This window comes from Ahaetulla prasina, chromosome 6, assembly GCF_028640845.1.
Source record: "Ahaetulla prasina isolate Xishuangbanna chromosome 6, ASM2864084v1, whole genome shotgun sequence".
In the NCBI taxonomy this organism is placed as follows: domain Eukaryota; kingdom Metazoa; phylum Chordata; class Lepidosauria; order Squamata; family Colubridae; genus Ahaetulla; species Ahaetulla prasina.
Genome location: NC_080544.1, coordinates 34,142,543 through 34,168,167, shown reverse-complemented (window position 1 = coordinate 34,168,167; position 25,625 = coordinate 34,142,543). Strand labels below are relative to the sequence as shown.

At 43.1% G+C, this 25,625-nt stretch overlaps 1 protein-coding gene and 1 pseudogene across 1 annotated transcript; both read left to right on the top strand.

The window, feature by feature from the left end:
- Positions 1-342: 342 nt before the first annotated feature.
- Positions 343-844, top strand: LOC131200968 (translocon-associated protein subunit delta-like; annotated as a pseudogene).
- Positions 845-5,390: 4,546 nt separating this feature from the next.
- FFAR4 (free fatty acid receptor 4) lies at positions 5,391-25,625 on the top strand. The gene is made up of 3 exons (XM_058188523.1): positions 5,391-6,241; positions 16,495-16,623; positions 25,081-25,625. Exons 1-3 carry the CDS (start codon positions 5,714-5,716, stop codon positions 25,486-25,488), a joined length of 1,065 nt encoding a protein of 354 aa, XP_058044506.1. The 5' UTR covers positions 5,391-5,713; the 3' UTR covers positions 25,489-25,625.

Below are 25,625 nucleotides of genomic sequence, written 5' to 3'. Positions count from 1 at the left end.
TATGCACCAAGACAAATTCCTTGTGTGTCCAATCACACTTGGCCAATAAAAAATTCTATTCTATTCTATTCTATTCTATTCTATTCTATTCTGTTCTGTTCTGTTCTGTTCTGTTCTGTTCTGTTCTGTTCATCTACAAATTAGATAGGAAAAGGAAAACCTGAAAATAAACCAAATGCCCATCTTTGACAGGCAACAATTTGGTTCAGATGATGAGTCCTTGGTGCTCTCTGAGCTTGGCTGTTTTCTTGCAGACGTTTCATTACTCAAGGAGAGAAGCAACTTGGAGCAAAGGAGAAACTTCCTTTGGTTGGTCATTGCTCCCTCTTTCCCTGCTCGGTGATGGCGGGGGCCGGGTTGGGGCTGCCGTGGCTGGTGTCTGCCTTGCTGGTGCTGAGTGGGGTGTGAGGTGAAACATGCACAAAACCAGTTATTTCTCCATCCTATTATACTACCTCAGATACTGTTATTTCTTCTGAAACCATCTTTGTTGTTGAGATCTCCCTCACCTGTAAAAATGGAGCCCAAAATGTGGCCCTCTATGCAGATGTCAATGGCAAGCAATTCCCTGTTACACGATGTTAGGATGTTGGTCGCTATCAGGTTTCTTGGAGCCTGGAACATAAGCTGGCTCGCTCGGGCACCTATGAGGTGAAGTTTTTTGATGAGGAGTCCTATAGTATCTTGCGCAAGGCTCAGCGCAACAATGAGGATGTCTTGGAGATCAAACCTCTTTTTACAGTCAGTGTGGATCATCGGGGTGCCTGGAGTGGACCATGGGTATTGGCAGCATTAATAGGTATATTATATGGCATTCACTGCTAAGAGCAACATCCAAGCATAAAGCACTTCAATAAACTCTCTATACCAACTAAAAAAAAAGAAAAGAAAAGAAACTTCCTAACAGTGAGGACAATTAACCAGTGGAACAGCTTGCCTTCAGAAGTTGTAGGTGCTTCATCCCTGAAAGTTTTTAAGAAAAGACTGGACAACTACCTATCTGAAATGATATCGGGTCTCCTGCTTGAGCCAGGGGGTTGGACTTGAAGACCTCCAAAGTCCCTTCCAGCTCTATTCTGATTGAAACTAGGTAACATCATCATCATCAAGAACCCTTCCTTTCAACCCCTTGACCTACAAAATTTTCCTTTATTGATTTGGTTCAACTCTGTATGTTGTATATATGAGTAGATATGTATATGACTGCGCTGATGGATTGTGTGAATAAGCTTTCTGTTCTGTTCACCCACCATATATGGTCATAGCCATATATGGTCATAGGGAACCTTCATCCCTTTATCTCGAGCAGACACGGCCAATAAGGGATGTTGATGGATGCTGACAGTTTCTTCCAGTTGTCTCTACTACTAGTGCCCAAATATGTACTTCAGCAATATCTGGAGGCCACAAATTCTTCATCTGAAATTCTTAGATCTACCACCAATGAAAGTAATTATTTAATCTTATAATTTCTAGATGTGAAGGATCCTTGGTGCTCTCTGAGCTTGGTGGTTTTCTTGTAGATGTGTCATTACCCAAACTAGGTTAACATGATCAGTGTTACATCTGCAACATCTGCAGGATGAGGACCCCTCATTTCAACCTTGAGCTACAAATATTCCCCTTTATTGGGGCCTTCTAGATGTTTTGGATGTAACTCCTTTCTTGTTATCAAAACTACTGGTTGATCTGATTGGTGATGGGAATTTCCAGAGAATACCAGATTAGAAAAAAGATATTGGTTTGCCCAGACTCTTTCTATTTCAGTATTATTCCAATATTTAAAAGATAATGTTTCATTTTCTATTTCTTGAAACTAAATTTTTAACCTTAACCAATTTCTGAGTAAGCTTTTATCTGGTGACTAAAAATCAACACCGCAAAGGCAGTCTCTGCAAACATTAAACAGTACTATACAGTACACCTGTTTAGATGGTGAATATTATGTAAACCCATTATGATAAAGACATTCAAAATGAAAGTTTAATCACCCAGGGTTGGGTTCAATAAAAATGCAATTCCAATCCCCACATGACAGAACAAAGTAACTCCTTAGGATATAGAAACTAATTATTATTTCTCTAGTTTATTCTTTCTTGTAAATGATACTATGATAAACAGCCCTCTAATATAAGAGAAAAACATATTCTGACGTTGACAATGATGCAAACAGACCAATTTCTCTGTCAGCATGTGGAAAAAACCCTTGTTTGCTTTTTGAGTTCTAGTAATTTTCATGAACATAGAACAGTCAAATGATTTTTAGGATCTCAATCTCATTTCAATGTTTTAAACTCCCTAAAGGAGAACATCTGAATTTCACTGTCTAAAATTTAAATGATTGCTGAAAAGCTTGATGGAGCAGTATTCAGGATTAATAATAATTCAGGGCAACTTTAAGATCTGTGGATTTCAATTCCCCGAATTCCCCAGCCAGCCATGCTGGGCATTATGACAATTGAACTCCACAGGTCTTAAAATTGTCAAAGTTGAGAAACATCAGTTTATGTTAAAGCATTCTGCAAAGTAAATATTGCAAGGTTCCATAATGAATTCTGGTTAGGCTTCTCATCCTAGGCAACCTCAGGTCAACAAAGCAATGCATATTGAATTGCAAGTAGGCAATTATAATATACCTGTAACCCTTTCAGTGCTACTTTGCACCCTAGACTGTTTCTGTTAATCTGGATTTTAAAACAAGCGATTCATCATATGCTTAAAAGCCATCTGAATGACTGTGCAGATCTGATATTTTTCCTAAACACAAAACTTGCATTTTGCATGGAGGTGCTCAAGATATAACAGAAAGACATGGTTGTCCAGCAAGAACCACTCTCCTATCATGGGAATCAAAGAATAGAATAGAATAGGATAGGATAGGATAGGATAGGATAGGATAGGATAGGATAGAATAGAATAGAATAGAATAGAATAGAATTTTTTATTGGCCAAGTGTGATTGGACACGCAAGGAATTTGTCTTGGTGCATACACTCTCAGTGTACATAAAAGAAAAGAAAAGGAAGATGGCAATCAATGGAGAACATGGTATACATTTTAATAGATAAACGGAATCATACATGTCCTCTAATTAATTTCCAGTATGGCTGTCCAGACACCAAGTAGAATGATTCCTGAAGGCAATTTGGCATGATTTCAAGTGTGGATGGAAAAGCATGGGAAATCAGCGGGATGCCTGGCAGTAGGAACCAATTAAGTGATGGGAAGTAAGAGGCGATCAGTTCAGCGAAGTAATTGAAGAGATAACTGTAATCTTGGTGGACAGTGTCCAGGGGCCACATCAAAGGAAACCCAGAGATTTCCTGAAGGGACTCCCCCTCCTCCTGCATTCAGAAAAGCAGCACCCTCCTCATCTGCAGCAAAAACAAACAAGCCACACGTCTATGGAAATTCTCAGTCCTCCAGGTGATGGTTGTCCCAAAAGTGCTTTTTCCAAAGGCAACTAGACTTTGTTTTTCCTTGAAGACATTTAACTTCTCATCCAAGAAGCTTCTTCAGTTCTGACTTCTTGAATGAGAAGCGAAACGTCTTCAAAGAAAAACAAGTCCAGTTGCCTTTGGAAAAAGCACCTCTGGGATGAGTAAGCCACTTCTTAGGACAGAATGGGATAACTCATCACAGCCAACTCATTGTGGTCAACTTGTTGTGGGACAACTCATCGTGGCCAACTCACCACGGGGCAACTCACTGCAGGAAAATTCAACAATTCAATTTAATTATTTAAAATAATTTTAAAAATATTTTCATTTTTATAATTCACATTTCATTTTGCCCCTCCTTTGGCATCCTTTCTTTAATGATTCTATTCCACTATTTCTTCGAGATTAGGGTAACTCTTGTCCCATGTAGAGTTGTCCCATGGCAAGTTGGCTAGGGCGAGTTGTTGTAGACAAATCTTCTTGCCCAAGACTAAATCCCATTAAATCATGCTCCTTTCTAAATAGGACTTAGGTTACAGGTAGTTCTCAACTTACGACCACAATTGAGCCCAAAATTTATGTTGTTAAGTGAAACATTTGTTAAGTGAGTTTTGCCCCATTTTACAACCTTTCTTGCCACAGTTGTTAAGTGAATCATTGCAGTTAAGTCAGTAACACAGTTGTTAAGTGAATCTGTCTTCCCCATTGATTTTGCTTGTCAAAAGGTTGCAAAAGGAGATCACGTGACCGTGGGACACTACAACTGTCATAAATATGAACCAATTGCCAAGCATCTGGATTTTGGTCACATAATCACAGGGAGGCTACAAAGGTTGTAAGTTTGAAAAATGTTAGTAAGTCATTTTTTTCACTGCTGTTGTATTGCAACTTTGAACGGTCACTAAACGAATTGTTATAAATCGAGGACTAATCCTGTAATCCTCAGTTCAAGGGGTGAGCTCATCATACAAGAATATTTATTTCTACATTGATTGATGTACATACGACTAATGTTTCCTGTCCTTTAAACTTTAGCTTTGTGTTGCAGCCTTAAATATTACAAAAAGTGGTTAAATAGGAGGTGGGCAGCATATACAATCAATCAATCAATCAGATAAGTTACTTTCTCGCTCATTCTAAAAGCTAGTGTGGTAGACTAAGTCAGGGGTCAGCAACCTGCTGCTCTGGAGCCGCATGTGGCTCTTTCACCCCTCTGCTGTGGCTCCCTGTCACTCAAAATATGCATCACAACCGCCAATGTGATGGCACCTGCTAGCATGTGATTTATTGAGCTTTTCAATCCCCGGTAGGCCAACCATGGATAATTCAAGAAAAGAAAAAAGTTTCAGAAGAAAGCAGAATGTTTACTTCAACTACATATGCTAGTTTTGTGGCCGCTGAAGAAATAGTCAGGCACGGGAAGGGTTTTGTGGCTTCTGGTGTTTTCTTTTCTATGGGAAACAGGTCCAAATGGCTCTTTGAGTGTTTAAGGTTGCCGACCCCTGAGCTAAGTTAAGACTACTTGCATTCCCCTGTTGATTCCCCTCTTCTAAAGTTTCCTCGGAGGTTCTCACTTTCACCTTCTCACTTCATAGCCCTGAATTCCCACTTGGTCCCACTGCAGGTCCTCTCTTTTGGGGTGTGGATGGGGATGGGAACTAGAACAGAAATTTTTTTTATTGGCCAAGTGTGATTGGACACACAAGGAATCTGTCTTGGTGCATATGCTCTCAGTGTACATAAAAGAAAAGATACCTTCATCAAGGTACAACACTTTCAACACTTAATGATAGTCCATAGGGTACAAATAAGCAATCAGGAAACAATCAAACAATCAACAAACTATGTCGTCTGGGACGCATTTTCACTTCCCGCTTTTTTTTTCCCTCGACGGCCGGTTCCTAAATCCCATCGTGGGAGGAGGAGGAGGAAGAGGAGGAGGACTTGCAAACGGCAGACGGAAGGCAGCGATGCTTCGCTCCTCCGTGCCACTTACTACTCCTCGTAAAGTACTCGCTTCCCCTCCCTGCGGCGGGACAGGGCTCCAAGCTCTCCTCCGCCTCCCGCCACTTCCTCGTCGCCCCAGCCTCAGCCAACCTCCCAGGTGTTCAGTCCACCCCGAACTCGCTTGGAAGGAAGGAAGGAAGGAGAAGGCCGATCGTGGGGTGAGGGGGGTCCCTATCCGGCTCGGGTGCGGGGCTAACAGGACTGGACCGAAAACTGCTGCTCTTCAGCCCGGCTCGTCCCCCTGATGCCCCGGGCGCTCGCCTCTCCATGCCCGGAGCCGGGGCTGGTGGGAACGACACGCTCTTCCCCTTCTTTTCGGACTTCAAGGACGCGGCCGTCCGCCTGGGGCTGAGCATCGTGGAGACGGTGGTGCTGGCGTCGATCTTCGCCCTGGCTTTGGCGGCCAACGCGGGCGCCATCCGGCTGGTGCTGCGTCGCAAAGGCCGGCCGGGCGCCGCCAGCTGCCTGGTGCTCAACCTCTTCTGCGCCGACCTGCTCTTCATCAGCGCCATCCCCGTCATCGCGGTGGTGCGCTGGACCGAGAGCTGGACGCTGGGCGAGGCCGTCTGCCACCTGCTCTTCTACCTGATGAGCTTGAGCGGCAGCGTCACCATCCTCTCCCTGGCCGCCGTCAGCCTGGAGCGGGTGGTCAGCATCGTCCGGCTCAAGCCCGCCAAGCCTTGGAAGGGACGGCTGGTGGCCGCCTGCCTGCTGTCCGTTTGGGCCTTGGCGGCTCTGGCCACCCTCCCGCTCAGCCTCTTCTTCAGCGTCCAGCCGCTGCCCACCAAGGGCCCGGTGAGTTGATCTTGGTGGTGGCCGGGCGGCCCAGCAACCGACCTGGGGGGGCCGTAGGACCCCGATGGGGCAAGAAATGCGGTGGCAGGTGTACAAAGGCATAACTTTATGACTCGTGTCCTAAGCACCACTTACTTAACGCTCAGGCATTTAACAGATGAACAGAGTTGGAAGGGACCATGGAGATCTTCTAGACCAGGGCTCACCAACCTTTTGGACCTCAGGGACCACTAAATTAATAATTTTAAATCCCGCGGACCACTAATATGACTTTTTAAAAAGATAAATAATATTTAGTGCAATATAAAAATGCAAATAATTTTTCTGTGGCCCACCAAAATTTTCTCACGGACCACCAGTGGTCCACAGACCACCAGTTGGTGACCACTGTTTTAGACCAACCCCCTGCTCAGCCAGGAAACCCTATACCATTTCAGACAAATGGGTTGGCCAAGCTCTTCATTGTTGAAAGTTTTATTTCTTTCTTTCTGATTTTCTCTAGTTATCTTCTCAGCTTCAATAGTGTTGTTTTTCTTGCTCTCCACTGCCTAATATGCAGGCAGCCCAAGTACGAATCCGAGGAAGGGTATGGCTAGCTGATGAAAACTAAAAAGCTTGAAATGATCTATACTAAAAGGTAAAGGTTCCCCTCGAACATACGACTCTAGGGGGGCGGTGCTCATCTCCGTTTCAAAGCTGAAGAACTAGTGCTGTCCGAAGACGTCTCTGTGGTCATGTGGTCGGCATGACTCAACACCAAAGGCGCATGGAACGCTGTTACCTTCCCACCAAAACCAGAAGTGGTCCCTATTTTTTCTACTTGCATTTTTTACATGCTTTCGAACTGCTAGGTTGGCAGAAGCTGGGACAAGTAATGGGAGCTCACCCCGTTACATGGCAGCACCAGGGATTCGAACCGCTGAACTGCTGACCTTTTGATCAACAAGCTCAGAGTCCTAGCCTCTTGAGCCTCCATGTCCCTTAGATCTATACTAGTCTCCCTTTATTAAGGGGGGCGCATAAGTGCACCAGCGTGCCTACCATCCCTGTCCTAATGTTTTCTTTTATTCATACTCTTTATGTGTGTTTATAAAATACATGCTTGAAAAAATACATAAATAAATACTGTTATGTTAATGACAAGTCAAGATTGCTGAGTGAGCTTCAGGACTGAATGTGGGTTAGAACTGGGCTCTAACCCTGTGTTAGGTCAAGCTGTAGCCAAATTTCCAAACAACAACATTCAAATGGCCCAGTGTGAAACTTATAGCAGATTTCACTTAGAGTTCAGGTCCTTCTTAGAGATATTTAAGCAAAGGCTAAGGGACTGTCCATCTGTCAGATGGGCTACAGTGTCATCCTGTGTTGTGGTTCACGAGGCTGACTCAACAACCTCCAATGTCCCTTCTAAATCATTCTATCATTACTAGAATAAGGCTGCCCGGTGAGTGCGCACCACATTTTGCATTACATACGATGTTGCACACAATTCAAAAGATTCTGCGGAGCAAGAACATTCAACAGACTCCAGGATGTTGAATGCTCAGGGTGTACTTTGAGAACAGGCTACAGCTAAATTGGGGTCTCAAGCTGCTTTGCCTGGCTCACTCTGTCCCTACATCACCAACCCGCCATGTGTCTGCCTTAGACCTTGCCAGACGTCCTGCATGTTGAGCACAGAAACCAGGCATCCTGCTTGGCAGGGGGATGATCTTCTTTAGGCATCTACTGCCAATTTATTGTGTTTCTTTGCTGAATGTATAGAAGGTGAAATCCTTTGCATACGCTGCGAAGAAATAAGCAGGAGATAGCCTGAGTTTCTGCATTAGCTATGAAAGGAGATTCATCAGCTTCCATTTATCATCCAACCAAGGGCAGAAAGAAAGGATCTTCTTCTGTTTCATTGCAGGCCTTTTTTGTGTCTTTTCTGGGTATATGACCTCTCATAACTTCTCCATGGGATTCTTGAGCTTCTGAAGGAAGAATAAAATTCTCCATATTTTTTAAAGTAGTCTGCTATATGTTGGCCTTGCTGGGGAAAAGAAGTTTCTTACCCAATTTAGTATAAAGCAGGGGTAGTCAATACCACCCACTTTTGTATCTCTGTTAGTAGTAGAATTTTCTAACCGCCCACCAGTTCCACAGTAATACGCCATGTATCGTCATCTGCGCATGCGTCTCGCGCATCGTGGATTGGGTTTGGGGGGGGCGCCAGCTACCAGCTCTGCTTGTCTGTTACAGCTGGGTGGTGTGGGGGGAGATGCGCGAGCTATTCTGAGACGAGGTTATTTTGTTTGCGGTCGCACTATTAGCGCCATTTAGTTTCACTTATGTAACGTGAACTAAACTTATGCGCAGGCGATACAAATAGTATATTTTCAGAAATTTAAATTGTCACGGGGAATTTTATGAAAACCTAATGAAAATGTTTTTAAATAATGCTATGAAGATTTTTTAAAAAGTCAATTAAATTAAAAAAAAGGAAAGTGCTTCAGCATCGGACAAAACCCCTACCGCCCACCATGAAAGCTGGAATGCCCACTAGTGGGCGGTAGGGACCAGGTTGACTACAACTGGTATAAAGGATAAACTTTATAGCCAAAATTTGCATCTTCTTTTCTTGCAACATCGTCACTTACCTACTAGAAATTCTGAGTTCTCTTCTATGGCAGCCAAAACAATTTTCCCATAATGAACTAGCAGATCACCAGGATGCAGGGGTGACTCTGCGTTTTGATCTTATAGGTTTCCTGCTATGGAGATTCCAGATTCCAATTTTGAACAGGAGAACTCTGTGGAGGATGCCGAAACAGAGTTTAAAAAAAAATCTCAGTTAAAGAACACTTTTAAAACAACATTTATAAATCTCAGCCTTTTCTGTGAGAGTACAAATAACATTATGGATTAGCATGCGTCTCAAGTGAATTGTCACCTGATTGCTTTTCCTTCTGTCTCTTCTTGTGTGGCCAGGATGAGAAAGAAGCCAACTTTATGCGCCAGTCACCAGCTCCAGTCCAAGTTTGATTTTATGATTTCAAAAACAGAGTAACCAGCATGAGAACGACATGCGTGATCGATTTTTATTTTCCAATAGAAGGGGGTGAAATTTGCAGACCCAGACTTGTTACTGAGGGGATAAACTCTGTCTAGGATCTATGACATATATCAGGGGTCTCCAACCTTGGTCCCTTTAAGACTTGTGGACTTCAACTCCCAGAGTTCCTCAGCCAGCTTTGCACGATGGAGGTTTGGAGACAATATGTTAAATTCTGCTTTTTTTATAGTGAGCCTTGTCTTTACCTGTGAGTTTGGGAGAGACTTATATTACATTTGCAGGCACAGATGCTTCTCCTCAGAATTTAACAACTGCCATGCTCCAGGAATGCAAAAAGATAAGTCCCTGCCCCCAGTCCATGTACTTATTTATCTATTTGGTAAATAATATCGACAAATAATGTCAATATTTTCAGGGAGGAAACCTGCCAAATTATAGTTAAAAATTACAAATAGGGATGCAGAGAGCTTGAAGCGAGGTACCTTTCTATGTCTTTTTCTAAGACAGTTAATGCTGTAATTATTGTTTTTGGATAGAATTAGAGAACCACAGGCAAATGCCTTTCTCAAGGTACTGTGATTGGAAAACCTCTGGTAAATCAGTCTGTAAGATTTGAAAGTATACTTGTCAATTGCATAAGTTCAACCATCTTCCTTCCATCTCTTCCCACCTTAGCATTTTAAATGTAATGTCCCCAGAAACCTCTATGATTTTGTGAGGCTCTGAAAATGCCAGTATGTATACAAAAGTGTTCTGGATGTTTTTCTTCAGTTTGGTTTACTTAATAGAGATTCCAATTTATCTCTGGAATGTGATGCAACTGAATTCAATTCAGAGAATTTCATCTCTTTTATCTGTCTTTTACCTATCATCTATCTACATCTATCTGTCTGACTTCTATCTATCTATCTGTCTGTCTGTCTGTCTGTCTGTCTGTCTGTCTGTCTGTCTATCTATCTATCTATCTATCTATCTATCTATCTATCTATCTATCTATTCATCCATCCACCCACCCACCCACCCATCATATATATATTTCAATTGTGCATCCCCTGAAATATAGTAAAAGTTCTGTAGCACAGAGGCCAAAATTGTAAGCTGTTCAGATCCTGCTATAAAACATTGCCAATTACTTAGTTCCATACTCAACTGTATTTGTTTGGAAGGATTGGTGAGATTATTAATTTTAAATACTTTGAAAAGTTTGTGAAGATGAGATACTGTGATCACGAACTGATGGAAACTGGAACAAGACTCCGGAAAGTCCTCTGAGATTGAGTTTGATTTCATTTTTGGAATAGATTAAAAAGCTTTTATATGACAAAGCTATTTGCCATGTGTGTTTGTGCACCCACAGCATGCAATACCGAAACGTTTATCAGCTGCTATGTTACATTTTTTGTTTGTTTATACTTATTGCATTTTATTGTTCTGATCATAATCTGCTTTGATGTGTTGGCTGGAGAGCATTTAAAGAATGATTCAAATTATAAATGCTTTCATTATCATAATGGGGTTAACGATCTTCAAGCAATTACAGCAAATGAAGGAAAGATCTATGACAGAAAGAAGCTTGACAGTTGGGGAGATTCATCCACAGTGAACAAATTCCCTCTGTCTGTTTCTTGTTCAGATCCAAGCAAAATATTACATGTTGGCCAAAAAAAGTAAAACAAAATGTGGCATTGCAAATTGGAGAGCTCAGCTTGGTTCACCCCAAAAGTACAACTGACGTTAGCTGCCTATTACCAGGTTCATGGAGTACTTTACAGTCCTAAGAGTACATAGTGTAGGCGTATCAAAGAGATTGCGTAGGCTTTGATTTAGGGATTTTGAGTTATGCAAGGTATCTTGATCATCTTGCAATGAGTGAGCAAACAAAAACAAAGAAGGAAGAAACTCTCTCTTTGACTTAATAAGTGAGGTATAGAATAAAACTGGAGGAAAGTTGAATATGTTGTCTAGAGCAAGATTTGGGAAGATCCTGCAAGTCCCTTGGATTGCAAGGTGATCAAACCGGTCGGTCCTAGAGGAGATCAACCCAGACTGTGCTTTAGAAGGCCAGATCCTGAAGATGAAACTTCCTAATGAGAAGGAAGGACTCACTGGAGAAGAGCCTAATGCTGGGAAAGATTGAGGGCAAAAGAAGAACGGGATGACAGAGAACGAGGTGGCTGGATGGAGTCACAAAAGCAATAGATGTGAGCTTAAATGGACTCCTAAGGATGGTAAAAGACAGGAAGGCCTTGAGGAACGTTGTCTATGGGGTCGCGATGGGACATGATTCGCAACTAACAAAAACAACAAAGATCATGGATAAGCATTTCCTCAGGAAAAGCAGGATTGAGGTAGACATTCTTTAGCCTCTGAATCTCACCATTTTAAATTGCTGGAGCTCCCATCCACCAGATTGTTAAACAGGCTTCAAATAAAATGGCCCATGAGCTTGATTGCTAATGACTCCAAGGAGACCACCTCACAGTTTTTCTGGCAACAGCTTGGACATAATCTGCCATTTCTTTCCTCTAGGTTTTGTTTATAGACCTGGGCTTAGTTCACAGCCTGCAGTTCTGCAATTTCTTAGTGATCTCCCATTCGGGATCTATCTAGATCCAATCCTGATTAGTTTAATGTGACCGTCTCTCACTCAGCTTTGCAGATACAGTAGGTTTAAGGCAGATCCAAAGCAAATAGTCTCTCCGGACACATTGTTCTTCCTTGAAAACACATGAAATGCCCTCTCCAGACATTCCAAGATGTCCACCTCAGTTGGATACTGAGAGGTGTGGACTTTAAAAAATTAAGTTTTAGAAGCAGAATAAAATTTTATGGGTCCTTCAATACTAGAGTATGCAGAAATATAGCAAGATACAAATAGGGATTGATTTTATATTAAGGAAGAAAAACATTTCCACAGAAAGACTTCTTGCTTTGTGTGGGGGTTGAGTGGGGGAATTCATGCTTCATCATGTTTATAACAGAAAAATTTACATTCCTAACTAATTTGATCAATTGATGTTAGTATATCTACTTTATAGTAAAGGTAAAGGTTCCCCTCGCACATATGTGCTAGTCGTTCCTGACTCTAGGGGGCAGTGTTCATCTCCATTTCAAAGCCAAAGAGCCAGTGCTGTCCGAAGATGTCTCCGTGGTCATGTGGCTGGCATGACTCAACGCCAAAGGCTCACGGAACGCTGTTACCTTCCCACCAAAGGTGGTCCCTATTTTTCTACTTGCATTTTTTACGTGCTTTCAAACTGCTAGGTTGGCAGAAGCTGGGACAAGTAACAGCTGCTCACCCCGTTACGGGGCACTAAGGATTTGAACCGCTGAACTGCCGACCTTTCGATCAACAAGCTCAGCTTCTTAGCCACTGAGCCACCACACCCCTTATCTGCTTTATACTGTCCACTAATGTGATCACCATTTGTGACCTTCTCAGCTGGTTTCCAATGAGGAAGCTGGATTCACCTGAACAATCTCATGATTCACTTAAAAGCTGCAGTGCTTCGCTTCACAACCGTAATTTTGGTCATAACATTGGACATGACAAACTTAACAACTGCCTTGATTAGCAACAGAAATTCTGCTCCCAATTGTGGCTGTAAATCGAGGATTATCTGTAGGGTGATATGGTCTTGATGCTAGTTTACATGGGTAATGCTGGCTGGAGGAACCAGTCCAATAGAAGTGGCCTTTAACTTGTTGATCTTGAAATAGGCTTCTCTGAAATGTTGGGTTGCATTACCCATGAATGCTGCCACTGCCAGTGATCCTATAGATCAGGGGTCCCCAACCCCCAGTCCATGGATAGGCACTGATCTGCGGCATGCCAGAAACCGGGCTGTCCAAACAAGCGAAGCCCCATCCGCAGGATGCAGGCAACACATGACTTAAGTTCGACCTAAGCTTAGTACATAAAATTATCTACCACAATGTCCTACCTGTCAATGACTACTTCAGCTTCAACCACAACAATAAACAAGCAAATAATAGATACAAACCCAAGGGAAACCACTCCAAACTCGATTGCAGAAAATATGACTTCAGTAACAGAGTGGTCAATGCCTGGAATGCACTACCTGACTCTGTAGTTTCTTCTCCAAACCCCCAAAACTGTAAGCTTAAACTGTCTACTGTTGACCTCACCCCATTCCTAAGAGGTCTGTAAGGGGTGTGCCTACCTGTCCTAATATTTCTTTTTACTTACTCCTTTCATGTATCCAAATTATGTTTATACTTTTACTTGTTATCTTATATATGATTGACAAAATAAAATAAAATAAAATAAAATAAAATAAAATAAACATGAACCATGTCCCTTCTGGTCCATGGAAAAAAAATATCTCCTCATAGAACTGGTCCCTGGTGCCCAAAAGGTTAAGGGCCACTGCTATAGATGTTACTGAATCGCATCGTTCATTGTTAACTTAGCTGGTTGGGATTTCTGAGAGTTGTAATTCAGCAATACTTTAACTACACTTTCTTAAAAAAACCCTCCCTCATGTTTTCAACTTTGCCAATTATAAGAAAATATGGCATATAGAAAAATGTGCAGAAATGTACATATTACGATGAATGTATTATTTAGATGTTATAAAAGTCTTTGCTTTCCTGTGCTTGAGCAATATTCCTGCCTGTTATATCATGTCTAGAATGCAAAAATAAGATGAGAAATCACTCGATGGCAACAAAGAGTTAGAGCAGGTGTTGTGACTCCAGCCCCCGAACCTGGTCCCATGCCCGAAAGTGACTCTGAGAGGGAGGGGGAAGGGCCGGTAAGGCTTACCTCGGGAGCACCAATTCCTTTGGCCTGGCTCCAGGAGCCAGAACCAGACCAGTCGGAGGACGTAATGAGGCCGTCATCCCCTGATTCCTCCCTTCCTCAGGCTACGCCTTCAGACCCAGATGATAATAATAATAATCAAACTTGGATCGACCCGCACTTCAGAAGATTAGAGAGGCAGCGTCATCAAAGGGAAGGGTAGGGCAGGAGCCCCACCCCACAGGATATATAAGGAGCTTTGGGACTGCTCTCATTCCACGGGAAGCAAAAATTAGCTGAACCGTTTCAAGAGAGCTGAAAGTCTTACTCTGTGAGTTATTTGTTTGAACTTTGGCAGGCAGCTGCGATTTCTCTGCCAGGACTGATAAGAGCCGTGAATCCACTGGCTGAAGGCCAGCTCGTTGCTCCGAAGTGGGGAAGGAGACAGAACAGCAGGGGTCCCCAACCTCCAGACTGCGGCTCACTACCAGGCCATGGCCTGTCTGGAACTGGGCCATGCGTACGTCTGTGCACATGTAGCTCAACTTGTGCAAGTGGCGGGCCGGTGTGCACATGGGCAGCTCGACTTGGATGATCGGTGGGCCAGCACACACACGCACAGCTTGATTTACGTGAGCAGCAGACCGGTTCCTCTCTTCCCTCCCCCACTGAGCCACCAAGCTGTAAAGATCAGGGACCACTATGTTTTCTGATTCTCTTTGCTGCCATCAAGTGGTCATCTCAATTTTTGCTTGCTGCCAGATACAGTAGCCTTGTTCTTTTGAAAATTTGATCTACTTTCCTAAAGAAATAGGCTTCCCTATAGAACTGCAAGTTGTGTAGACCTGTTGTGTCCCCCTCCCCCTCCGACGACCGGGTCTAGAAAGTCTGTATCAAGCGTGGCAACGAAGCCTCTGCAGCTTGTCAAAGTCCTTCGAGGCTTCTCAGGGCAGGCAGGAGTCCAAGTTGTGACTTTTTTTTTTTTTGCATTTATATCCCGCCCTTCTCCGAAGACTCAGGGCGGCTTACACTATGTCAAGCAATAGTCTTCATCCATTTGTATACTATATACAAAGTCAACTTATTGCCCCCCAACAATCTGGGTCCTCATTTTACCTACCTTATAAAGGATGGAAGGCTGAGTCAACCTTGGGCCTGGTGGGACTTGAACCTGCAATATTGCAAGCAGTTGCTGTTAATAATAGGCTGCATTAGCCTGTTGCGCCACCTTCAGCAAACTAGATGAGACTTTGCTTGACTCAAGGTTGGAATGCCAAAAGCAGGTCCTTTATATAGGCTGTGGGGTGTGGCTCCATGATTCAGCATTTATCCAGGCCTGCCACTCCCTTCCTTTTGCTGGCGTCGCCTCTCAGATCTCCGGAAGCGAGGATCCTCCCACTTTGAATTCTCTTCAGCTGGATCTGCTGTCAGTAATTCTAGCACGTGGCTGGCTTCCTGCTCACACGCTGTAGGAGTGAGGTTTATCAGGTTTGTTTGTTCATACCTGGAATCCTCTCCAGGCATCGGGCCAGGGCCAGGGGCTGGAGGCATGATAGGCCGTTCATCTTCATTATCAGACTCGGAGTCTGATAACAGGCCCGGGTGTAGACGGGAGGGGCCCGGCTGAGGAGAGGAGGGAGGACGAGGCACAACAAGACCATAAGATGAAACAGGAAACAATACAGGTAGTCCTCAACTTATAACAGTTCATTCAGTGACTATTCAAATTTACAACGGCATTGAAAAAAGTGGCATGTTCATTTTTCACATTTATGATCATTGTGGCATCCCCTTGGTCCCATGACTTATATTCAGATGCTTGACAACTGATTCACATTTATGACGGTTGCAATGTCCCCGAAGTCACATGATCCCTTTTTGCAACCTTCTGACAAGCAAAGTCAATGGGGAAACCAGATTCACTTAACAACTGCGTTACTAATTTAAGAATGGCAGTGATTCACTGGTGAGAAAAGTCGTAAAATGGGGCAAACTCACTTAACAAATTTCTCACTTAACATAAATTTTGGGCTCAGTTGTGTGGGCATAAGTTGAGGACTACCTGTGATCATCAGGGAATAAGTACGTATCATCTTTCACTTCTAACTTATAGCTGGTATTAACATAGTAGGATTGAGCTCATAACTTTATTATTTATTTTATTTTATTTTTCGTATTTTTATACTTCTAATGTTTGCCAAGCTATTCAGTTCCACTGATGCGATACTTTGGTTCAATTTTTCCCAGGAGTTGATACACCTTTATTTGGATACACACCATTATTTGCCATAATAAATAATGTAATCATTTGCTGTGTCGTAGCTTATATTTGGTGAGTGATTATGTCACCCGGAAGAGTGAGATGGATTTTTCTGAAAAGCTATGTTGAAAAGCCAATGAAGTACTTACGTAGGTTTTGTTCTTTGCTTACAGGAAGTGTATATCTGCACCTTGGTTTGGCCCAGCATTGCAGGAGAAATCGCTTGGGATGTCTCCTTTGCCACCCTGATCTTCCTTGTACCGGGATTGGTCATTGTAATTAGTTATTCAAAGATCTTACAGGTATTTTCCATAGTTTTTACTTTAAAAAAAAAATACAACACTAAGAGTTGCCAGCTGTTTAAAACGCAGACAGTGGTATTTCAAATGGAATTTCATTTTATAGACCACAAGAATATGCTGGATTTTCATTTTAGCAGACCACAAGAATATTCATCGAAGGAAGTTGAAAGGTTGAACCGCCCTGAGTCCTTAGGGAGATAGGGCGGTATATAAATTTGAAAAATAAATAATAATAATAATAATAATGCAGTAAGCAACACATAACTTAATCATCTCAGTAACATTTATTGATAAAACATAAGAACATAAGCATTGCCCTGCTGAATCAGATCCCATCTAAGCCTAATAACAGAATAACAAGAGTTGGAAGGGACCTTGGATTTCTTCTAATGTTTTGGGTACCAGGGACCAGTTCCATGGAGAGACCAGAGGGGTCTCTTTTCTTTTGGACCAGAGGGGGCGTGGTTCGTGTGCTGTCTGCATCCCGCAGACGGACCTTCGCTTGTTTGCACGGCCCAGTTTCTGGCATGCCGCAGCCCACTCCTGGTCCATGGGGTTCCCTGTTCTAGTCCTGCTCAGGCAAGAAACCCTATACCATTTCAGACAAATGGTTGTCCAATCTCTTCTTAAAAACTTCCAGGGTTGGAGCAGCCACAGTTTCTGGAGGCAAGTCGTTCCACTGATGAATTGCTCTAACTGTCAAGAAATAAGTCTTAACAGTCTGTTCTCACGGTGGCCAACCAATTCCTCAAGGAGGCCTATTAGTCTCCCAGCAGTTGGCCTTCAGAGATGGTCCCATTGCTGTGGAGGCTAATAACGCTTGATCCTCCTGACTTTGTGAATTATCACAATTCTTTTCTGAAGCCAGTGAAGTTGGCACCCAAGTTCACATCTCAGCATAGCAAATTCCAAAGTGATAAATGAGAGTGACATTTATTTATTCAACCTATGGTACAGTGGTGGTATTCAGCCAGTTACATCTGGTTTAGGCGAACTGGTAGCGGCGGTGGCGGTAGGAGGCTCCACCCACCTGCCCAGACGTCATCATGTCCTGTTTTTGACACTCTGCACATGCACAGAAGGTCCTGCGCATGCGCAGAGGTGGCACTCACATTTGTGAACCGGTAAGCGAAAGTAAGTGAATACTACCCCTGCTCTGGTAGCAAGCTTATTGCAATGGAACTAAAAATACAGCATACATTTAAAACTACAATGTACAAAAAAACCCCGCAATGCATGAGCTTATAATATAAAAATCAATATATCAGAACGGAGAGAACATTAGCTAAATCTGGGAGAAGTTAAGTGTTCAGCTTCTACCTCAAAGCGGAAAGAGCAGGAATTAGGTGTGGTTTGGGCAATAAAGGAATTGCTAGGTAGGGAGTGAATTTGAAATGAAGCTGCTCAATCTGTGTTTGTAAGCTAGGTAGATTTATGAGTAAGCAGGAAATCTTTTAACCCATAGTTAAAACAGCTGGTAGATGGCAGCAAAGGGATAAAGAAGACATTCAGATCAAACTTTAATACAATCATAGACCAATGCAGTAGGAAAGTACTTGCTCTCTGCTTGCTGATTTCTGAAATCCTGGATCTGGTGGCCAACATTTGGGCTTTACAGGGCATAATATAAATCTTAAATTAAATCCAAACCAGGCTGGTAATCAATGCAGCCAAATTAATCATTGCTATATGCCTGACCTCTGACATCCAGTTAGGACTGTTGATGGTCCCAACATGTCTGTGAGGTAACAGCTTAAAGAAGGCTATTGTAGCAGAAACTGCTGCTTTTAACAAATGCTTCAAGTAGATTTTTAATTCAAAAATTTAAACACGTCTTTAGGACTTACAAGAGTCGTGGTGGCGCCATGATTAGAATGCAGTACTGCAGGCTACTTCTGCTGACTGCCAGCTGCTGGCTGCCAGCAGTTCAATTCTAACCGGCTCAAGGTTGATTCAGCCTTCCATCCTTCTGAGGTCAGTAAAATGAGGAGCCAGATTGTTGGGGGCAAGATGCTGACTCTGTAAACCACTTAGAGAGTGCTGCAAGGCGCTATGAAGTGGTATATAAGTCTAAGTGCTATTGCTATTGCTATTCTGTTTTTCTGTCCAAATAAAGGAATAGCCAAATGAGAGAACATCCTGGCTGGATTTGCTGGAACTATAGTTCAGCAACTCATAGAACACCAGTTTTCTGACTTATAACGTACAGCATCTTTAGTGATTGCAATATTGAGAAGAAACCTCCTTTCCCTTTTCTGTCATATCAATTATTTTCCTAGACCAGGGGTCTCCAACCTTAACCACTTTAAGACTTGTGGACTTCCAGTGTTCCTCAGCCAGCTTTGCTGGCTGAGGAACTCTTGAAGTCCACAAGTCTTAAAGTGGTCAAGGTTGGAGACCCCTGTCTTAGTCAGTCTAAACATTCTTCAGATGCTTGGAACTTCATGCCCTGTTTAGAACGGAAGTTTTCTTACTCTCTCTGCAGGAAAAAAAATATGACCAGAATCTAACATGACATCATATAGCTAGTCCTCAACTTACCGTCATTTGTTTAACAACCGTTCAAAGTTACAACATCACTGAAAAAAGTGACTTGCAACCAATCCTCACGCTTATGGCTGTTGCAAGGAGCATTCCACGGTCACATGATCACATTTTAGGCAAATGGCAAATGGCATGTATTTACAATGGTTGCAGCATCGTGTGATTGCTGCTTGTAACCTTCCCAGTTGGTTTCTGACAAGCAAAGTCAATGGCGGGGGGGGGGGGAAGCTAGATTTACTTAATGGCAGCATGATTCGCTGAACAACTGCAGTGATTTGACTAACTGTGGCAAAAATGGTCATAAAATCGGGCGCAACTCACTTAACAGCCAACTTGCTTAGCCCCAATTGTGGTTGTAAGTTGACAACTACTTGTAAAGGAATAGACTTCTTTGCTAAGGGCTCTCATATTTGATTGGCACAAACCCAGACAGCCACTAGATGGCAGCAGATATACAGAAAATTAACAATTTGTTGTCAGCTATGGTCACTTGGACAGCGCTGGCTCTTCGGCTTTGAAACGGAGATGAGCACCGCCCCCTAGAGTCGTGAATGACTAGCACATATGTGCAAGGGGAACCTTTACCTTTACCTATGGTCGCTTCGGGTGAGACATGCTGGCTCAGTGGCTAAGATGCTGAGCTTGCAATTGAAAGGTCAGCAGTTCAGCGGTTCAAATCCCTAGTGCTGTGTAATGAGGCGAGCTCCCGTTACTTGTCCCAGCTTCTGCCAACCTGGCAGTTCGAAAGCACATAAAAAATGCAAGTAGAAAAATAGGAACCACCTTTGGTGGGAAAGTAACAGTGTTCCATGCGCCTTTGGCATTTAATCATGCCAGCCACATGACCACGGAGACATCTTCGGACAGCACTGGCTCTTCGGCTTAGAAATGGAGATGAGCACCACCCCCTAGAGTCAGGAACGACTAGCATAGATGTGCGAGGGGAACCTTTACCTTTACCTTTATGGTCAGTTCAGTGTTTGCAACCGAGATATGTTAGCTCTATCAGACTCCCACAAATTCAGGGGGTTCATTCCCATTTAAACATATAAATCTAAACCATCTTTTTTGTTGATAAAGCATAGTATGTCTCAATTCTTTCATATTGACTTTGTCTATATCAGAGACTGGGTCTAAAGTTCACACGTGGAACGAACTTTGCGAACCATTAATACTATGTTGATATAAGTTTGATAGGTGTGATAATACCTATTTAATGCTACATTATTGCCATGCTGCAGTAATAATAGGAACATGAATTCTTTTCTGATCTACATTCCATCGAGATTTCTTGAGCTTCAGGGGTAACAAAAAACAAACAAAATGGGAGTCTGGTCCCTACCCCAGCTATTTATTCTTTGATGCCTCAACAGCGTTTTCTCAATTGTAGTTGTGCTGCTCTATCTATCTCTTCTTTAAATGATCTATTGTAGGGGTCTCCAACCTTAGTAACTTTAAGGCTTGTGGACTTCAACTGCCAGAGTTCCTCAGCCAGCAAAGGTTGGAGACCCCTGATCTATTGTAGGGTCTCCAACCTTAGTAACTTTAAGGCTTGTGGACTTCAACTGCCAGAGTTCCTCAGCCAGCTTTGCTGGCTGAGGAACCTTGAAGTCCACAAGTCTTAAAGTGGTCAAGGTTGAGACCCCTGATCTATTGTAGGGGTCTCCAACCTTAGTAACTTTAAGGCTTGTGGACTTCAACTGCCAGAGTTCCTCAGCCAGCAAAGGTTGGAGACCCCTGATCTATTGTAGGGTCTCCAACCTTAGTAACTTTAAGGCTTGTGGACTTCAACTGCCAGAGTTCCTCAGCCAGCTTTGCTGGCTGAGGAACCTTGAAGTCCACAAGTCTTAAAGTGGTCAAGGTTGAGACCCCTGATCTATTGTAGGGTCTCCAACCTTAGTAACTTTAAGGCTTGTGGACTTCAACTGCCAGAGTTCCTCAGCCAGCAAAGGTTGGAGACCCCTGATCTATTGTAGGGTCTCCAACCTTAGTAACTTTAAGGCTTGTGGACTTCAACTGCCAGAGTTCCTCAGCCAGCAAAGGTTGGAGACCCCTGATCTATTGTAGGGTCTCCAACCTTAGTAACTTTAAGGCTTGTGGACTTCAACTGCCAGAGTTCCTCAGCCAGCTTTGCTGGCTGAGGAACCTTGAAGTCCACAAGTCTTAAAGTGGTCAAGGTTGAGACCCCTGATCTATTGTAGGGTCTCCAACCTTAGTAACTTTAAGGCTTGTGGACTTCAACTGCCAGAGTTCCTCAGCCAGCTTTGCTGGCTGAGGAACCTTGAAGTCCACAAGTCTTAAAGTGGTCAAGGTTGAGACCCCTGATCTATTGTAGGGTCTCCAACCTTGGCAACTTTAAGATTTATGGACTTCAACTCCCAGAGTTCCTCAGCCAGCAAAGTCAAGGTTGGAGACCCCTGATCTATTGTAGGGTCTCCAACCTTAGTAACTTTAAGGCTTGTGGACTTCAACTGCCAGAGTTCCTCAGCCAGCAAAGGTTGGAGACCCCTGATCTATTGTAGGGTCTCCAACCTTAGTAACTTTAAGGCTTGTGGACTTCAACTGCCAGAGTTCCTCAGCCAGCTTTGCTGGCTGAGGAACCTTGAAGTCCACAAGTCTTAAAGTGGTCAAGGTTGAGACCCCTGATCTATTGTAGGGTCTCCAACCTTAGTAACTTTAAGGCTTGTGGACTTCAACTGCCAGAGTTCCTCAGCCAGCTTTGCTGGCTGAGGAACCTTGAAGTCCACAAGTCTTAAAGTGGTCAAGGTTGAGACCCCTGATCTATTGTAGGGTCTCCAACCTTAGTAACTTTAAGGCTTGTGGACTTCAACTGCCAGAGTTCCTCAGCCAGCTTTGCTGGCTGAGGAACCTTTACCTTTACCTTTACCTTTACCTTTACCTTTACCTATGGTCGCTTCGGGTGGGACATGGTGGCTCAGTGGCTAAGATGCTGAGCTTGTCAATCGAAAGGTCGGCAGTTCAGCGGTTCGAATCCCTAGTGCGGTGTAATGAGGCGAGCTCCCGTTACTTGTCCCAGCTTCTGCCAACCTGGCAGTTCGAAAGCACATAAAAAATGCAAGTAGAAAAATAGGGACCACCTTTGGTGGGAAAGTAACAGCATTCCATGCGCCTTTGGCATTTAATCATGCCAGCCACATGACCATGGAGACATCTTTGGACAGCACTGGCTCTTCGGCTTAGAAATGGAGATGAGCACCACCCCCTAGAGTCAGGAACGACTAGCATAGATGTGCGAGGGGAACCTTTACCTTTACCTTTATGGTCAGTTCAGTGTTTGCAACCGAGATATGTTAGCTCTATCAGACTCCCACAAATTCAGGGGGTTCATTCCCATTTAAACGTATAAATCTAAACCATCTTTTTTGTTGATAAAGCATAGTATGTCTCAATTCTTTCATATTGACTTTGTCTATATCAGAGACTGGGTCTATTTGGGAAAACCCGAATCTGAAAGTTCCTGGGTTTTCTCCACCCAAAAGAAAGTCAATGACCCATCCCCTGCACCCACATGTCTGTCACATGATCACATTTTAGGCAAATGGCAAATGGCAAATGGCAAATGGCAAATGGCAAATGGCAAATGGCAAATGGCAAATGGCAAATGGCAAATGGCAAATGGCAAATGGCAAATGGCAAATGGCAAATGGCAAATGGCAAATGGCAAATGGCAAATGGCAAATGGCAAATGGCAAATGGCAAATGGCAAATGGCAAATGGCAAATGGCAAATGGCAAATGGCAAATGGCAAATGGCAAATGGCAAATGGCAAATGGCAAATGGCAAATGGCAAATGGCAAATGGCAAATGGCAAATGGCAAATGGCAAATGGCAAATGGCAAATGGCAAATGGCAAATGGCAAATGGCAAATGGCAAATGGCAAATGGCAAATGGCAAATGGCAAATGGCAAATGGCAAATGGCAAATGGCAAATGGCAAATGGCAAATGGCAAATGGCAAATGGCAAATGGCAAATGGCAAATGGCAAATGGCAAATGGCAAATGGCAAATGGCAAATGGCAAATGGCAAATGGCAAATGGCAAATGGCAAATGGCAAATGGCAAATGGCAAATGGCAAATGGCAAATGGCAAATGGCAAATGGCAAATGGCAAATGGCAAATGGCAAATGGCAAATGGCAAATGGCAAATGGCAAATGGCAAATGGCAAATGGCAAATGGCAAATGGCAAATGGCAAATGGCAAATGGCAAATGGCAAATGGCAAATGGCAAATGGCAAATGGCAAATGGCAAATGGCAAATGGCAAATGGCAAATGGCAAATGGCAAATGGCAAATGGCAAATGGCAAATGGCAAATGGCAAATGGCAAATGGCAAATGGCAAATGGCAAATGGCAAATGGCAAATGGCAAATGGCAAATGGCAAATGGCAAATGGCAAATGGCAAATGGCAAATGGCAAATGGCAAATGGCAAATGGCAAATGGCAAATGGCAAATGGCAAATGGCAAATGGCAAATGGCAAATGGCAAATGGCAAATGGCAAATGGCAAATGGCAAATGGCAAATGGCAAATGGCAAATGGCAAATGGCAAATGGCAAATGGCAAATGGCAAATGGCAAATGGCAAATGGCAAATGGCAAATGGCAAATGGCAAATGGCAAATGGCAAATGGCAAATGGCAAATGGCAAATGGCAAATGGCAAATGGCAAATGGCAAATGGCAAATGGCAAATGGCAAATGGCAAATGGCAAATGGCAAATGGCAAATGGCAAATGGCAAATGGCAAATGGCAAATGGCAAATGGCAAATGGCAAATGGCAAATGGCAAATGGCAAATGGCAAATGGCAAATGGCAAATGGCAAATGGCAAATGGCAAATGGCAAATGGCAAATGGCAAATGGCAAATGGCAAATGGCAAATGGCAAATGGCAAATGGCAAATGGCAAATGGCAAATGGCAAATGGCAAATGGCAAATGGCAAATGGCAAATGGCAAATGGCAAATGGCAAATGGCAAATGGCAAATGGCAAATGGCAAATGGCAAATGGCAAATGGCAAATGGCAAATGGCAAATGGCAAATGGCAAATGGCAAATGGCAAATGGCAAATGGCAAATGGCAAATGGCAAATGGCAAATGGCAAATGGCAAATGGCAAATGGCAAATGGCAAATGGCAAATGGCAAATGGCAAATGGCAAATGGCAAATGGCAAATGGCAAATGGCAAATGGCAAATGGCAAATGGCAAATGGCAAATGGCAAATGGCAAATGGCAAATGGCAAATGGCAAATGGCAAATGGCAAATGGCAAATGGCAAATGGCAAATGGCAAATGGCAAATGGCAAATGGCAAATGGCAAATGGCAAATGGCAAATGGCAAATGGCAAATGGCAAATGGCAAATGGCAAATGGCAAATGGCAAATGGCAAATGGCAAATGGCAAATGGCAAATGGCAAATGGCAAATGGCAAATGGCAAATGGCAAATGGCAAATGGCAAATGGCAAATGGCAAATGGCAAATGGCAAATGGCAAATGGCAAATGGCAAATGGCAAATGGCAAATGGCAAATGGCAAATGGCAAATGGCAAATGGCAAATGGCAAATGGCAAATGGCAAATGGCAAATGGCAAATGGCAAATGGCAAATGGCAAATGGCAAATGGCAAATGGCAAATGGCAAATGGCAAATGGCAAATGGCAAATGGCAAATGGCAAATGGCAAATGGCAAATGGCAAATGGCAAATGGCAAATGGCAAATGGCAAATGGCAAATGGCAAATGGCAAATGGCAAATGGCAAATGGCAAATGGCAAATGGCAAATGGCAAATGGCAAATGGCAAATGGCAAATGGCAAATGGCAAATGGCAAATGGCAAATGGCAAATGGCAAATGGCATTCTTCCTTCAAGGAGGCTTTTCAATTGCAGATCGCCAAGGCCTCAAGGAGACGCCTGCAGGTGGGCATGGCCTACTCAGAGAGGCACCACATTCGCATTTCCCAGCAAGATTTCAAATTATTTCGGACTCTGTTTCTCCTCATGATTTCCTTCTTTGTCATGTGGAGCCCCATCATCATCACCATTCTCCTCATTTTAGTACAGAAGTTCCAACCAGATGTGAACATTGCATCGTTTGTTTTCTTCTGGATAATGGCGTTTACATTTTCCAATTCAATCGTCAATCCGGTTTTATACAACATAGTCCAATTTAGACATGGTTGGAGGCAAATCTTTTTCTGTTGCCAAAATCCCTTTGGGGAAAAAGAGACTACAATGGACACGTCCATGAAGCAGCAGAATGGGAGACATTTCACAATATCTGTTATCACCAGATAACCGTGTGGTATTCCTCGTGAGCAGAAGGTCAACAGTTTTTAAGAACTGGAGTAAGCAGTTGAGAAAACAATTCTGTACAGACAGTGGTGGTTTTGTTTACCTTGGTAAGAAACATGGGTGAATAAATCTGATAGCAA

What these genes read in the sequence shown, in the direction of transcription:
- FFAR4 (XM_058188523.1), top strand. Translation starts at nt 5,714, where the DNA reads ATGCCCGGAGCCGGGGCTGGTGGGAACGACACGCTCTTCCCCTTCTTT. An exon ending in CGCTGCCCACCAAGGGCCCG is followed by an intron (nt 6,242 to 16,494) that starts GTGAGTTGATCT and finishes CTTTGCTTACAG; the next exon opens with GAAGTGTATATCTGCACCTT. An exon ending in GTTATTCAAAGATCTTACAG is followed by an intron (nt 16,624 to 25,080) that starts GTATTTTCCATA and finishes TTTCAATTGCAG; the next exon opens with ATCGCCAAGGCCTCAAGGAG.